At 49.7% G+C, this 15,248-nt stretch overlaps 5 protein-coding genes across 5 annotated transcripts; 4 read left to right on the top strand and 1 right to left on the bottom strand.

Annotated features, from left to right (window-relative positions):
- Positions 1 to 330: 330 nt before the first annotated feature.
- On the top strand, positions 331 to 2,494 carry IAR55_001009 (uncharacterized protein; the record flags this gene model as incomplete). Its single annotated transcript, XM_066944139.1, has 5 exons — positions 331 to 807; positions 880 to 1,169; positions 1,249 to 1,873; positions 1,945 to 2,122; positions 2,220 to 2,494. 5 exons carry the CDS (start codon positions 331 to 333, stop codon positions 2,492 to 2,494), a joined length of 1,845 nt encoding a protein of 614 aa, XP_066805340.1.
- A 271-nt stretch (positions 2,495 to 2,765) lies between these two features.
- IAR55_001010 (amidophosphoribosyltransferase) lies at positions 2,766 to 5,351 on the bottom strand (the record flags this gene model as incomplete). Its single annotated transcript, XM_066944140.1, has 12 exons — positions 2,766 to 2,905; positions 2,967 to 3,295; positions 3,355 to 3,454; positions 3,509 to 3,582; positions 3,634 to 3,982; positions 4,038 to 4,416; positions 4,480 to 4,565; positions 4,622 to 4,758; positions 4,828 to 4,857; positions 4,917 to 4,986; positions 5,056 to 5,122; positions 5,322 to 5,351. 12 exons carry the CDS (start codon positions 5,349 to 5,351, stop codon positions 2,766 to 2,768), a joined length of 1,791 nt encoding a protein of 596 aa, XP_066805341.1.
- A 194-nt stretch (positions 5,352 to 5,545) lies between these two features.
- Positions 5,546 to 6,761, top strand: IAR55_001011 (uncharacterized protein; the record flags this gene model as incomplete). Its single annotated transcript, XM_066944141.1, has 7 exons — positions 5,546 to 5,686; positions 5,756 to 6,064; positions 6,132 to 6,251; positions 6,320 to 6,384; positions 6,474 to 6,500; positions 6,573 to 6,653; positions 6,719 to 6,761. The coding sequence occupies 7 exons, from the start codon at positions 5,546 to 5,548 to the stop codon at positions 6,759 to 6,761; spliced, it is 786 nt and encodes a 261-aa protein (XP_066805342.1).
- Positions 6,762 to 8,382: 1,621 nt separating this feature from the next.
- On the top strand, positions 8,383 to 9,620 carry IAR55_001012 (uncharacterized protein; the record flags this gene model as incomplete). Its single annotated transcript, XM_066944142.1, has 5 exons — positions 8,383 to 8,528; positions 8,590 to 8,791; positions 8,929 to 9,237; positions 9,303 to 9,428; positions 9,516 to 9,620. The coding sequence occupies 5 exons, from the start codon at positions 8,383 to 8,385 to the stop codon at positions 9,618 to 9,620; spliced, it is 888 nt and encodes a 295-aa protein (XP_066805343.1).
- Positions 9,621 to 10,565: 945 nt separating this feature from the next.
- IAR55_001013 (uncharacterized protein) lies at positions 10,566 to 14,785 on the top strand (the record flags this gene model as incomplete). Its single annotated transcript, XM_066944143.1, has 22 exons — positions 10,566 to 10,694; positions 10,755 to 10,937; positions 11,000 to 11,034; positions 11,087 to 11,243; positions 11,300 to 11,745; positions 11,800 to 11,843; positions 11,896 to 12,042; positions 12,096 to 12,487; positions 12,551 to 12,764; positions 12,824 to 12,861; positions 12,911 to 12,918; positions 12,979 to 12,993; positions 13,045 to 13,122; positions 13,180 to 13,245; positions 13,304 to 13,330; positions 13,397 to 13,514; positions 13,573 to 13,753; positions 13,806 to 13,852; positions 13,914 to 14,029; positions 14,099 to 14,183; positions 14,240 to 14,258; positions 14,322 to 14,785. The coding sequence occupies 22 exons, from the start codon at positions 10,566 to 10,568 to the stop codon at positions 14,783 to 14,785; spliced, it is 3,009 nt and encodes a 1,002-aa protein (XP_066805344.1).
- Positions 14,786 to 15,248: the final 463 nt, after the last annotated feature.

Raw genomic sequence — 15,248 nt, forward strand, 5'->3', positions numbered from 1 at the left:
CGCGTGGAAAGATCTATGTTGGTCAGGCTACTATGTCTCACACATTCTGTTGGCCTGTTGTGACTACAGAAAGGAATTATTGACGATGATGATCATGTCCAATGAATGTAAATATTGTACTCGAGTAGCGTTTTCAGTTCCAGCTACTGTGACTCGCGATGATCGAGGACAAGATCGTCAGGCAGCCACGTGGATCTGGGACAGTCGGTAGGGAGGACAGGAAAAGTCCATGTTCCCGTCGACAAAAGAAAACATACACCGATTTTGGTGTATCTAATCAAGCATGCATCCTCATTTCATTGTCCGAGACTTCATACAGCTCCACTCGAGATGAGTTGCCTGCCTATTCGAGACGTCTTCAAGGCAAGTGTCGAGCTGTCCGTCTGCCGAATGACACGATCCCGACCAAGCGATATAAGACGAGCGTTCTCATCTATCTCGAGATTTACCCCGACAACGACCTGCCCTTCAGCTGGCCCTCGTCATGCACGATATTCGACAGCCGCTCCATCTGATAATGGCAGTAGCACCAGTACTTCCTCAGCTTCCACCTCAACGTCCGCGACCATTGGACCATCCTCGTCCCAACCTGTCAGTCCGAGACCACAACCTCATCAACACCCCGCATTTGATCGATTATCATCAGCTCTTTCGGCAACTCAACCGTGTTTCGGAGCAAGAGGGGACGAAGTGGAACTGCTCACTTCGCCTGAAATGTTCTACGCGAGGTTGCTTGAGATGATCAAGAGAGCCAAGCGGAGGATATTGATCAGTAGTCTGTATATAGGTGTAGAAGAAGGAGAGCTGGTGAGTTGCAAGCTGTGTGTCCCAGCCTGTCAAGAAGTAGGAGCTGATGTTGCGGTGTGAAACTTCCTGCAGGTCGAAGCGATACGTACTGCATTAGCATCAAATCCTCAACTACGAGTAGCCTTCATACTAGATTACAATCGGTCAACTCGTCTATCGTCGTCAGCTACGCTTCCCCCTTCCACCGCTCATCTCCTCTTACCCCTTGTCCGGCACTATCAAGATAGATGCGAAGTGTGGTTGTTCCGAAGTCCAAAGCTGAGAGGACTGATGGAGAAGATCGTTCCGGCGAGATATGATGAGGGATGGGGAACTTGGCATGGGAAATGGTATGGTGTCGACGACGAAGTCATCATCAGCGGGTGAGTCCAAGTGGGCGCGAATCCCTTCTCGATGTGTTAGACGTTATAGCTGATATCCATGATCATACCTACTCGACAGGGCCAATCTCGCTTCATCTTACTTTACGAATCGACAAGATCGATATATCCATTTCAGATCTCATCCCAGTCTACTTTCATATCTCACTTCTCTCACTCGACTGTTCACTCAATATTCGTATCTACTCCATCATTCCCCGCCCGCCCACATCTCACCGTTAAATACCGTCCCCTTACCTGCTCCTGAACATTTATCCTCTACTGCTTCGACTTCCTCGACCTCATCATCCAGATCAGCTTCAAATCCACCACATACGAAAGCTTCCCTGATCTGGCCGTCAGCGTCTATAAATCCACGTCGATTCGAACAACATGCCCTAGCGACGCTGAGTGCATTCCAAAACTCATGGCGGGCTTCTAATCCCAGTAGATCGAGAAGGGTAGATGTGGACACCTGGTTCTGGCCCGTGTTGCAAGCGGGAGTGTTGGGCGTGAAAGAGGAAGAAAGAGCGATGGGCGAGATCTGGAAAGCTGTTAACGGATCATATGATGATTCGACCTCGGAAGGAGAAGGGGGCAAGGTTGAGGTGGATCTCACTAGCGGTTACTTCGGATTGTACAAGGCATACAAGAAGGCAGTGATCAACTCTCCTGCGCCAGTCAGACTCATCGCAGCGTCTCCAAAGGTGAGTTAGGAGCTCCGAATATGGGTACGGGATGTGGTCGACCCAAAGCTTATGATCTGTCCTTGATCCAGTCCAATGGATTCTACGGCTCAAAGGGGTTTTCGAGATTGATACCGGAGGGATATACTCTGTTGGAAAGCCGATTCTACCGTGATGCAGTGAGACAAGGTCGAGCTTGGGACGAGGAGAAGGGAACCGGAGTGAGACTACGAGAGTGGGAGAAGGAAGGATGGACCTATCATTCAAAGGGTGAGAGGGGTTGCTAGATTAAATCTGTTCTTGATGAGAGGTGCAGTATACAGAAAATGTAAGAGTTGAGGCTGACCATCGTCCTCCTTGAACCCAGGTCTATGGCTCTCCCCAGCTCCCACCGGCTCAAAACCCTTCTTGACATTCGTCGGGTCGTCCAACCTCTCCACTAGATCCTTAACCCTCGATACCGAATTATCAATGGTCATGATGACCTCTTCGCCATCCCTCCGTCGGGCTCTTTCGGCGGAACTGAAAACATTGGATAGCAATGCGAAAGATGTGGGTGAAGAAACGTGGAATCAGGAAGAGAGAAAAGTCAGTCTCCTGGCGAGAGTCTTGGTGGCGTTGGGCGTGGAGGGGATGTTGTGATTGGTGAATGGATCTGGGTATAATCACTTGACTTGACGATCATATCTCATATGCATATCTATCACTCCCTTCGCACTGAACAGAAGTCAATTTTATCGTAGGAAGTCACGAGTCCGTGATCATGATCAAACGTGTACATGCCCTACAATATATGCAATAAGTTCTTGAATGGATATTTGTATTTGGTCAATGCCTCTAAAACCAAACATCCGACATCGACATCGACACCGCCACCAGTCGCCCGTCCCCGTCATTTCCCCGCAACGACGAGCTATTGCCCGTACCAAGAGTTATGCAAGCCCACCGTGTCATTGGGTGAGGGCATAGAAGTGGGACCGACTTTAGGTGAATGGTTCGCTAGACCCATGATGGAGTCATTCCTTGTGATACCGATCAGTGAGTCGGAACCATCTGCGATTATTCACGATCAGTGACCGGAGTTGTGACATTGCGAGACAAAGTGCAGACTCACTCATAGGCCCACTGCACCCTGCTTCTTGCGCCTCTAATTGCTCAACTGCCTGGTGTGTCTTCTTCGCCTTGGCCTTATCGTTCCTCAACCTTTCGATATGGTCCAAATATCGATTATCCACACCTCCAGTGACATACTCGCCAGTAAAGACGGAACAATCAAACTGCTTGATAGCAGGGTTGAAACTGTTACATGATTTCACGAGATCATCCAATGTTTGGAAGATGACAAGATCGGCACCAATGTGATCGGCAATCTCCTCAGGAGTTCGGTCATGAGCGACCAACTCATGTCGCGAGGGCATGTCGATACCGTAGACGTTAGAGTATCTATGAAAGTAGGATGTCAGCTGAGCTCTTCGCCTGCGGACGCAAGGTTGGACACGCACCGAATGGGAGGTGCACACGAGGCAAAGATGATCTTCCTTGCGCCGACTTCTCTGGCCATTTGGACAATCTCCTTTGAGGTTGTACCTCGCACGATGGAGTCTACGATGCAAGATTAACTTTCAGGAGTATGAACACAGTGTGCCTATAGCTCACCATCAACCAGCATGACAACCTTGTCGGCGAACTCCATAGGCATAGCGTTGAGCTTTCTCCTGACGTTCTTTCGTCTGTATAGGCTCATCAGCAACAAATCAGTCTGGACGAAGCGCTTGACCTACCGTTGAGTCTGTCCAGGCATGATGAAAGTCCTTCCCACATATCGATTCTTCACGAAACCCTCTCTGTATGGGATGTTGAGATGTTGAGCGAGTTGCAGGGCAGCAACTCGCGAAGTGTCGGGAACAGGGATAACGACGTCCACAGTGAGACCCACACGAGCAAGTTCCTTCTTGGCAGTCTCTGCAAGGTACTCTCCCATAGCCATTCGACTTCTGTACACGCTGATACCGTCGATGGTGGAGTCGGGTCGAGCAAAGTAGACGTATTCGAAGATATCGGGAGCCAAGACTTTAGGTTCAGCGACTTGTCGTCGTGAGATCTTCTCTCGAGTGATGATGATTGCCTCGCCTGAAAAATCCGTCAGGCGTAGTCCTCACATCTTTCGATCTGTGAAGCCACTCACCCGCTTTGATGTCCTCCCAACCGTCAAAACCCAAAGCTTGGGCGACCACACTCTCGCTAGCGACCAAGTAGTCCGTGCCGCCTCGTCCACCCTTCCTAGTAGCGATACCAGCGGGTCGGATACCATTAGGATCCCTGAAAGCGATCAAACCGAAACCGGCGAGCATGCCAACACAAGCGTAAGCACCGGTGCAGGTCTTGGTAAGATCACCGATGGCGGTGAAGATATCCTCCTCGTTGATACGGAATTTGCCGGTCTTCTGAAGGTTGTTGGCGAGGATGTTGAGGAGAAGCTCAGAGTCGGAGTCGGTGTTGATGTGTCGGTGAGCGTCAACATCGAGGAACTGACGAAGAGCCGGGGTGTTGACGATGTTACCGTTCTGATTATGATGCAAAATCAGCCCATGCATTGATGTACCAGACCTGTTCCATCAATCACTCACGTGGGCAAAGACGATACCGTAAGGAGAGTTGACGTAGAAAGGTTGAGCCTCGGCATGAGCAGAGCTACCTGCGGTAGGGTAACGGACTACGAAACAATCTGTCAGACGACCGATCAATCTCCTCCATCAGGTTGTCGCTCACCATGTCCAACACCCATCCAACCCTTCAAACCGGCGACGGCAGTGGAGTCAAAGACATCTCTGACCATGCCGTTTGCCTTGACCTGATAGAATCGACCACCTGACCCGCAAGTGACGATACCTGCTGCATCTTGTCCTCTATCAATGGGGGAAGGTCAATCAGCTCGAGTGATGGACGAGTGCAGTCAAATACAGGGAAGATCGCACCGGTGTTGGAGAAGGGACAGACCCTCAGCACTGATTGAGGAATGGCGTTAGCATGGATCTTACATGCTCGGTATGGCAGTCCAACGCACATCTCAGTACCCGCAAGATTGGTCTGAGTGGCCAAAGGGTCGTGAAGGAGCAGACCGAGGATACCACACACTGTTGTGAAGGGGAGGGTAAGCACATTGCTTTTCTAATACATGTATTCATTCGGTAAGTCCCACTCACTGTTCACAGGTGGATCAAGCGGGAGGAGTGAGGTAGAGGGAAGTGGGAGTGGAAGTGGATTGACAGGCTGTATATCATACGACTAGTCATCAGGATCTAACATCAAAACGTATCTCGTCCTTTCCAACTTTTCAGACGGAATTCTCAGGGTCCTAGGATGACTTACGGGGGTTCACGAGAACAAAAATTACCGTCGCAAACGAGTAGTAGTAGACGCGCTCAGAATGGGATGATCATTATCACTACCGATTCAGAAATAATAACACGTAACAGTTGACCGAACCGTGCCTGGACATTCGGGGGCCCAGCGCGACTTGTGTCATGACCCACATACGATCACAACATGGGTAAAGTTACTTGGGAATCACTACTCGTTCTTCTCCCTTCGGAGACCACAAACGAGAACAAGATAGTTCACGCTGTATCTCGAAACGTCCTCTTCAGATCAGTGGAAAACCCCCAGGTCAGATCACCGAGCGACACCGTAACCATGCCTCCCTCCAGGAACGACTCAAAAGCGACCGCATCGTCCGGTCCCCCTCCCTCTAGACGATCCGCGCGGATCGCTGACATCCCCAGATCAATCGCTACGGACGGTGACAAGGCGAAGAAAGCGGTCGTACTAGAAAAGGTAGGCTGTATAGAAGCCTGTTGTCGCTTGGATGGCCAGTTCAGCTGACTATCTCGATTGCGATTCCAGCGACCGGCTGAGAGTACCACAAACGGAGACGACAGGAAGGTGTCGAAAAAGGCCAAACCTTCGTCCCATCCGGCCAAAGAACCGGCGACCAATGGGAAGGCCACCACCTCCACCGTCAAGTCAGCCTCTGCGAAGAAGGAGAAGGAGCTTGAAGCACCTGGATCTGCCGAACCCGAAACTTCTACGAGGGGACAATTGAAGAAAGGAGACAAGCTCCCCAAGATCAAATTGAACGATAACACCGGGACCGAAGTGGATGTGTCGACTCTGGCTGGGGAGAAGGGTGTGATATTCTTCCTGTATCCCAAGGTAAGCACCGTCAACTTGACATATCTATGTGACCGGTGCAACTATTCGCTGACCTTGCGTACTTCAGGCGGATACTCCAGGATGTACGACTCAAGCTTGTGGTTATCGAGATAGCTATGACGAGATCTCGGAGCTTGGTTACGAGATATATGGTTTGTCGAAAGATACACCAGCGGCTCAACAGAAAGTGAGTCAGCTATAAAGCGCTCGTGTACAAGCGGAGTCACCATGAGCTGACGGACGAGCTGTCGATAGTGGATCACCAAGAAAGAGCTCAACTATAAGCTTCTCTGCGATCCCGAATCTAAGCTCATCAAACGGTGAGTCTTCCCCCATCCTCTGACAACCTCCTGAGGAGCGCATTGATGGACATGGACAAGGCTGATGCGGTGTGTTCGATTCTGATCAGACTCGGTGCCTTCGTTCTTCCCAAAAAGTCGGTATACCCATATTAGTAAGGGAGGTCATACGTGTGCTGCGCTGAATGTCCTTGCCATTCCCCCTGTAGCGTCAAACGATCTCATTTCATATTCGAAAAGGAGACTGGCAAACTTGTCGATATTGCTCTTGGAGTCAAGCCCGCTACAGAGTGAGTGAGCTGGAAAATCTATCGTGTAATATGGCTGACACGACATATTCTGCAATCTCTGCCAGTCCCGAGAACGTGGTCAAGTTCTTGAAACAGCATCATAAGTAGGAAGCGGTCGCAGAGAAAGGCGTTCTTGCATTGTCCCGCTGGTGTAGGAGAAGAAAGAGCAAAGTGTCGTCGGAATCAGGTGCCATATAAACGGAGGGTACGGTAATGATAGTCACGAATGGCTCCAATAGTACGTGACAGTGCCTACATATGATTCATGTATGCAGCACAGTGCGCGTAGGACCGATCGAGCTGGCACGCCTATCGAGGTCGACTTAGAAACACCCTGGACAAACAAGATTGACTCCGCGATGAGGGCTACTGCAATCGCTTCGCGATGCGATGGATCAAATTGCAATTCCCATGAGGCTTTCTGTGGTGACATGACAGGCTTGCGACGATGTGTAAAGGAGACATAGTTCCCACAATGCAACGCGCAAGATGCTGGTAACGGCAGGAAGATACATAGAACAGTAGCAAGGTAGTATTGTCGAGTGTACAAACCAAAGTCCTTCGATGACAGCGGAAGATGAATAGTAAACTGTAAGATCACCAGGATTGATCAGCACTTCTACCCATGACTCGACGACCACGCCAGACGAAGAGAAAGGATATATCTCAGAGGGTTTGTCAGAGGTAAATTATAAGGTAGCGTGGTTTTTTCAGCATCGACGACGCGGAGCGACGTCCTCAAGCCAAATGCACTCAGGTCATCAATCGTGTGGGCCAGACGAGGAAGAGGAGGGAGAGCGGAGGGAGCGGAGACGGGTGGATGCAACAGGTCAAGATGGAAGGTGATAGAATGTCTGATCGAGAAGTTTCGACAGTCGAAGGTTGAATGAAAATTTTCGTTCAAGGATCTAAGATGTTGAAATGCATGCTCACCTAATGAAATTCTCTAAAGCACTAGTCGAAAGCGAAATTTTGCCAGAAAGCGAGAAAGTAAGAACGTCGATCAGAAAGCCTACCCCAGCCCACGGCCGCCCCCCATCTTCCTCGAAAGGTCGACAGGTCCGCGTACCGCCAGCTTCTTCGATAACCTCCCAACCGAGAGAAAATCCCGAGAGACCCACTCGATTGACGGTTAAATTCCTCTGTAAGAGAGCGGGGCGGGTGACTGGATCATCACCTCGACGTGGAAAATGTGGCTAGTGTGGACTAGCAAAGAAGAACAGTGACTATACAGAAATCCTGTGAGATTGATAGAAATCAAGTCAGCGAGACCGCTCAGCAGCAGGAAAAGGAAAGCGGACGATGGGAAGAGTGCAAAGAGCTCGTTGGGAGTGAAGAGAGAATAGTGAGGGGAGAAAAGGTAGTATGCAACTAACCTGCAAAGTATGATCAATGAGAAGAAAAACAACTAGAGTTGCGAATTCGAAGCGTCTTATATATGTTGCGAGTCCGACAGAGAGCGTGCACACAAATTTCAAAATTCCGTAAACCCCGAGGACAGTTTTTGTTTTGTGGCAGTGGAGGTTCGTGAGCCTATAAAAAACTGCATGGCATGCCTTCTTTACGTACGCCCTCAGCTGGCCACGTGGGGGTAGTCTTGCTTCGCGATGGTATCACCTCCACGTCCGCAAGACAGCTAGAGTACAATAGCCTGCTCACAGTACGAACGGGAGCCATCCATTGAAAGCTAATGTGTCCATAAGTCAGCTTCGCTACTCTCGCTCCTAGGATGTTTGCTTCTCTCAAACGCGTGGCGATTGTCGGCCTTGTTGCTGTTCTCTCAACAACAGCTGTCTCCGCCAAGGGAGCTCTAGGTATCAAAGCGGGCAAGGTGTCTGTCACTTCTTCAGACGGTATCAGCGATGCTAGCTATACGTGAGTTGATTCCGAGTAAAGCAATCACCCTATATACTGAGCCGCAAGATCTCGCTCGCAGACTGAAAGAGCCCGCTCCTCTGCCCAATCCTATAACACTGACCGAATCGTCCATCTTCAAACTCGCTTTCACGGTCATTGATACGACCACTGGGGAAGCGGTGTATCCTCAACAAGCACATCTGCTGTTGGAGGATCCCAAAGGGGATGATGTCACGCTTCCCTTGAGTGTCAAGGGGAATGGCAAGGCTCAGATCACAATTGTGAGTTGTACCTCGTATAGCTCTCTCGTCGTGCTGCGGAAGAGGTATTTGATATATAATCATCCGAACTCTACTGAGCAGGTGGCTCGACCACGACTCGGTGTGTATACTGACAAATGCATTCCTCTACTGATCAGAACACGGCCAAACCTCATCCAGCCCTTCTCACCACTCACGGCAAATTCCAAATCACCTTACTTCTCTCAGCCCTCGACTCGCTCACTCCGTTAGCATACCCATTGGGCGAGCTCACTCTTCCGGATTCGATCCTGAAGCCTCTGCCTCGAAAACGACACGATCTTCCTCCTCGTCAGGGCGAGCCTGCTTTCCAAGCTGAGCAGGAGATCGTACACACTTTCAAGGAAGAGGAGAAGACCGTAGGTTGGACGAAGAGCGGTGCTGGGGTGATCATCACCCTTGCTCCATGGGCTTTACTCTTGGGTCTGGTGAGTGCGATCTGATCCACGTCGAAATAATGGAACGTGAGCTTGACTCTTGAGTGCGTGTGCAGCTGTCCAACATCTTCCCCTCTCTCAACTTCCAAAGTCCACCAGTCTCTTCCTACATCTTCCTCCTTGTTCTCGCTGCCATCGAGACCCTCATTTTCGTGTACTGGGTTGGTCTCAAGCTGTACCAAGTGAGTCCTGTGCATCCTCGTCCAGGCGTATATGACGGCAAGGCCGATCACGGATCGTCTGCTAACCTGTAGCTCGTCCCATCTTAGCTCCTCCCCCCTCTTATTGCTCTCTTCGTGATTGCCGCTTACACCGGTATGGTCGCTCTGCGGGAACTTAGAGTGAGGAGATTGAAGGCGGGTGGTGCGCCATGATGAAGCGAATGTGGAGTCCGGAAGATGATTAGAAGATACATACAAAGCTGCATCCGAGATGCATCGATTGCAAGCAGCACTGCCCTCAAAGGTCGTCTGGCTTGTACACGGCTCACTGTCCTGATCTAACGATGGTGCAAGACTCAGAGTATCGTGGACCAAGCCTTGGCACCTGGGATGAAATTCGATTCAAGAAGAGAATGATGGCTGATTGCAGGATGAAACACGTCCCCTGACGCCTCTAACCGTCTGTCTATCCGACGAGGCGAATCGCATTGCGCATTCGACATCGCTTCGACTAACCTGTTCGTTCTTTATCAACAAGCCGAGTGAGTTGGATCCGAGACCTGCCTTACGTTACGTGACAAGGTGATGGTGGGGTCATATGCACCACGAATGTCGTCGTCATGACTTTGTATGTCGTCAAAGTTCTAATTTGAGATGCATTCAAAAATTGTCACTTGAGCCACGTGGTTTTCGGTGGTCAGTACGCGGGATCTGCTTTCGCTTGATGTGCATTCTGGGCTCCAAGAATGAAAATGGTGCGAATGGTTTGATGGTGAACAACGTCGTAAATCTCTGGCCAAACGGTCCCCTTATTCTCATTCAGTTCCACTCCTTTCACGTCCGAATCATACTCATCCAATCTTCCCTTTGTCGATATCTTCCTCTGTGCATAACGATAGTGTAAGGAATCAAACATCTGTTGTACAATCATCATCAGCATCGGCGCACGTGTTTTCACCACAAGAAATCAAGGTTGGAAGCAACATGGGTAGACGAGATCAATAACAAAGGGTAAAATCAGATTGTGTACGAGCATTCGGGCAACCTATCTCCTCAACTTTCGGTCAGCGCCAACCCGACAGTGACTGGGAATAGATAGAGAGGGTAACGGCGCCAATTCTGTCGCTTGGCCACCACCGCCCCCGTCAAATCGGCAAGATGCCCTCCATGCGCACCGTACCCTCTTTGCCTTCCCATCTCGCTGTCCCTTCGACTGCAGCGAGATGGAAAGCTTTATTCCTCAATTCGCTCAACTTCTACCGTGTCCATCTCCTCACTTTCACAATAGTGAGTCGCATATTCTGTTGATATGGTCAACTGAAAAGGCTGACCGATAACAACGAATAGATACCACTCATCACGTCTGGAATCATGTACGGCGCAAACACGACCTATCATATCGATTATATCGATTGTTTGTTCTGTTGCATGTCGGCCATGACGGTGACGGGATTGGCGTCGATCAACCTGAGCACCTTGAGCGTCTTCCAGCAAGTGCTACTCTTCCTGCAGATGATCATCGGCAGTCTGGTGAGCGGTCTTCTCGAAACTGGATCAATGACAACAGGATGGCTGATCGGTAATGCTTTTAGACATTTGTGTCAATCGTCATGATACTTGTCAGACAGTGAGTTTATCCAATCGACCACCTTGTCCTAAGCTGATATCCTTTGTTTCAGATACTTCTTCCGACAGACCTTCAAGCATGTGTTGAGAGATCGGAACGCCCGATCGAGATTCAATATCAGCAAGACTTTCTCAAGAGTCGCAACGATTGGACCGCCTCTCACAGCCATCCGCAGGAGGTTCAGCGCAACGTTTGGCAAGTCCAGCGGCGTAAGTCTTTGCCCTCGTTCGATATGCACTGCGAGCTGACATTTTGCGCTTTCCAGGACAAGCTCGGTTCGAAAGGCGGATCTCCAGATGAACGAACTTCCACTCCTTCTCTCGAGATGAAGCCTGTCCCACCATCACCCAAGAAGCACGAGAGAAAACATCACGAAGGACACCAGAAACCAAAGAAGAAGGGACACCAGAAATTGAGAACGGACATGATCAAGCGTGTCTCGGGAGGAGGTGTCGGCTTAGTTAATCCTATGGGGTGGTATGATGCGGAGCGAGCAGAGATCTTCACGCCAGCGCCTACACCAGAACGAGAAGATCCGATTCCTCTGCCAGAAGGGATTCAGATGGAGCCTGACACCGGACGACAATTGTCCAGTGCCTTGGCAGCAGCGGTAGAGAACGGACAAGCTGAAGCGATGGAGGAAGAACCTAAACCGACGCTGGACGCTCCAGATTATCTGACAGAGAGTCCTGGACATCTCACACCTGAGGGGTGAGTTTCTGAATTTGAAACAAAGCTGATCATCAGTCCATCCACACCTACCAGATCACCTCGTCGAACCCCTTATGCTGGGCTTCAACTGACAGACGGTGAGCTGATTCAAGGCAGTTGTTGCCCTTTTCTCTGATTCAGAACGTACAGATGCATTTCCGAGATCTAAAACCATCGCCTTCGATGATGACATGGATGACAGCCATGATTTTAGAGAAAGAGACAGAGGGTCAACCACTCAAAGGGAAGGAGGTACCTTCCCGCGTTCTGCAACTTTCAGAAGCGCTGCCGGCGAAGGTGAGCACCAGTAACCAGTCTTAGTCGGTTAAGCAAGCTGATCTATTGATCAGGTCGTTTCCCGCGTGCTGCGACTGTCCAATCTGGCGTATTACCACGGACATTCTCTACTCGACCCACCAGTATCACGAGACCGGATCCTCGTTTGACTGGATTCGGTGGATTCCCTACACCGTTAGCTATCGGAAAAAAGGTGTTTCGCCGAGCATTTCCTCAGGCCACCAAGAATCTGGAGAAGTCTCTTACAATGGCAAGGACGAATACAATAGGCGGACGAGGGAGCGTTGCGCCGAGCGGCACCGAGGGCAAAGAAGTGCCGTACATCTCGTTCGCTGCCGTGGTGGGGAGAAATAGTAGATTTACGGGACTGACCCAAGAACAAATGGATGAACTTGGTGGAGTCGAATACCGTGCTCTGAGAGTGCTGCTTTATATCGTTGTTGGCGTAAGTTGAGCTAGCTTCCTTCCTTCGATTTCATTAACTACCTTGGTGCTGACGAGATTGCAGTACTTTGTCTTCATTCAACTTGCCGGCTTTGTTATCATGGCACCCTATATCGCAGCAGGAAACCGGTACGCTCACGTCTTTGACGATCAACCGAAACGCGTGAGAGTGCCTTGGTTCGCGCTTTTTCAGTCTGTCTCGGCATTCTCAAATACGGGCATGAGTCTGGTTGATATGAGTATGATACCGTTTCAGAGGGCTTATCTCATGATCGTTGGTGAGTGTCCATGATAGAGCTATCCCCCATCGCACCGGCCAAAGACTCATGTGAAACAGTTTTGATCATCCTCATCTTTGCTGGAAATACTGCATTCGTGAGTTAATTACTTGGACGCAGTTATAATCATTGCTGATTCTGAACAGCCGATCTTGTATGTTGCTCTCGCAGTCATCTTACTGTCCCATCATTGATGTTTTGTTTCGGATACTAGTCTGCGTTGCACTGTGTAAGTTCGGATCCTGGTTCGCAAGTGAACAGCTGCTGACGCTCCACAAAGGTGGGTCTGCTACAAGCTTGTGCCAGAAACATCTCGCACGCGAGAATCGTTGAAATTTCTCCTGGACCATCCTCGACGGTAAGCTACCTCACAAATTGGTGTCAGACGGTTCAGCAGCTGACCCATCGGACATAGATGTTTCGTATATCTGTTCCCTTCTACGCAGACCTGGTTTCTTGGCTTCGTCATGATTGGCTTGACGTGAGTGCATGGACTCTTTGACATTTCGCTTACCTTGCAGCCTGATCGATTGGGTAAGCTTCTTGGTCCTCGATATTGGAACTCCGTGAGTTTACTGTAACGCTTCAATGCCGTGACGTTGTTCTCTCAGCTTACCTCTCATGCTTGCCAGAACCATTATGGCGATTCCGGTCGGTACTCGTATTGCTGCGGGATTCCTGCAATCAGCCGCAGTCCGGGCTGCTGGTTTCGGCATCGTAGCATTGGGCAACCTGGCTCCGGCTGTCAAGGTCCTCTACGTCATCATGATGGTGAGTTTTGGCATTTCCTGCTGTCGCTGACGACCAGTACATTTCCGTTTATCCTATTGCCCTTTCGGTACGAGCGACCAATGTGTACGAGGAGAAGAGTCTGGGCTTGTTCGACGAAGAAGCAGAGGATGATGACTTTGGCGAGGGCGAAGAAACAGAGGGTGCTCAGGCCGTTGCGAAGTATGTCGGGTGGCATGCAAGGCGACAGCTGGCTTTCGGTGAGTTTCGAATGAAGTTGACATCAGTCATGGGCTGACTGATATATAATAGATATCTGGTGGCTTGGCTTTGCGTTGTGGCTGGTTTGCATCATCGAGGTGAGCGATACGCGCATTTCCTGTAGATGAATGAGAACCATTGTTGATTGAAACTGCTTAGCGTGGACATATCGACGATGATCGAGAGTGGTTCGACATCTTTAATATAGTTTTCGAGCTGGTCAGCGCATATGGTACCGTTGGGCTCAGTCTCGGTGTGGCATACGACAATTACTCGTGAGTGCAGAATGGCAAGCAGAAGACGGTCAATTTCCTGAAGACTGACAAGCTTGCGGGCTGTGATAGGTTCTCGGGGAGTTTCAGGAAGCTTTCTAAGCTGGTTGTCATTGCTGTAATGCTTCGAGGTCGTCATCGAGGGCTACCGGTCGCTGTGAGTGTGCCTAAGAACAAAGTAGAGACCATTTCTTTCTGACTCGCTTTTGTCAGATCGATCGAGCTGTTATGTGTATGTTAATCTGTATTTGGCAATCACATTCACGTTTGATAACTGATACACCATCGTTTGCAGTGCCGAAAGACTTTACAGCAGCTGAAGAGACAGCTTTCGAAGAAGAAAGATCACGTCGAGCTTCCCGTCGAGCAAGCATGTTCACGGACGAAGTTTTTACGCATACTCGACGAGGTTCTTCTGGTGGAATGTCCTTGACCCGAAATATCAGTCCGATAAGTCAAGGACCAGTAACTGCTCCGCCCTATCAACCAAACAACCCGAATAGTGGTGGAACGGTATCCCATAGAAGATCGAGTTCGTTTGGAGGGATGACGGTACCTGGTTCTCCTTCTTCGGGAGGATTACAGTTCAGTCTACCGAGAGAGGGTTTTGATAGAGATAGGGAAAGAGGAGGAGGTAGAGGTCCACCTGTTGGAATTAGAGGTGGGGGAGCTTTGACGCCTGTTAGAGAAGGGACGATGAGCAGGAATCCGACGGTCACGCTTCCGGAGGGAGATAGGGATGATAGTGCGATTGTTTGATTATGTTGGCTGGTAGCCAGAGGAGACGAACATGTTTTAGGGTCTCATCACGTATTGTACCTATATAAATATTATTTGCATTGATCATACATTCAAACTTCCAAACAACAGAAGAGACATGCAAGCAATACTACTTGTCCGAATCATGATTTCTTTTCCTTCCAGAGGATGGAGTTGGAGAGAACCGTTCTCACGACTACAGCTAGACAGATGGAGAGATCCATTCTCACGTCGATGGTCAGAGCATCCGTTCGTCAGAACGATCGACGGTCCCAGGTCGACTCTATCGAAATGTATGCATTTCTGATGCCCAGACATTTGGTCTATATGTATAATCGATTTACTACTGTATGAACTGTGATTTTTGCTTTGCTTTGCTGAATAACACCGTCAGAACAATCCTTTTTTTTTCCCATCTAATGTGTATGTATGTGTCTTGTGTTGTGTGCACCTCTCCACCGCC

Source organism: Kwoniella newhampshirensis, chromosome 2, assembly GCF_039105145.1.
Source record: "Kwoniella newhampshirensis strain CBS 13917 chromosome 2, whole genome shotgun sequence".
NCBI classification, from domain to species: domain Eukaryota; kingdom Fungi; phylum Basidiomycota; class Tremellomycetes; order Tremellales; family Cryptococcaceae; genus Kwoniella; species Kwoniella newhampshirensis.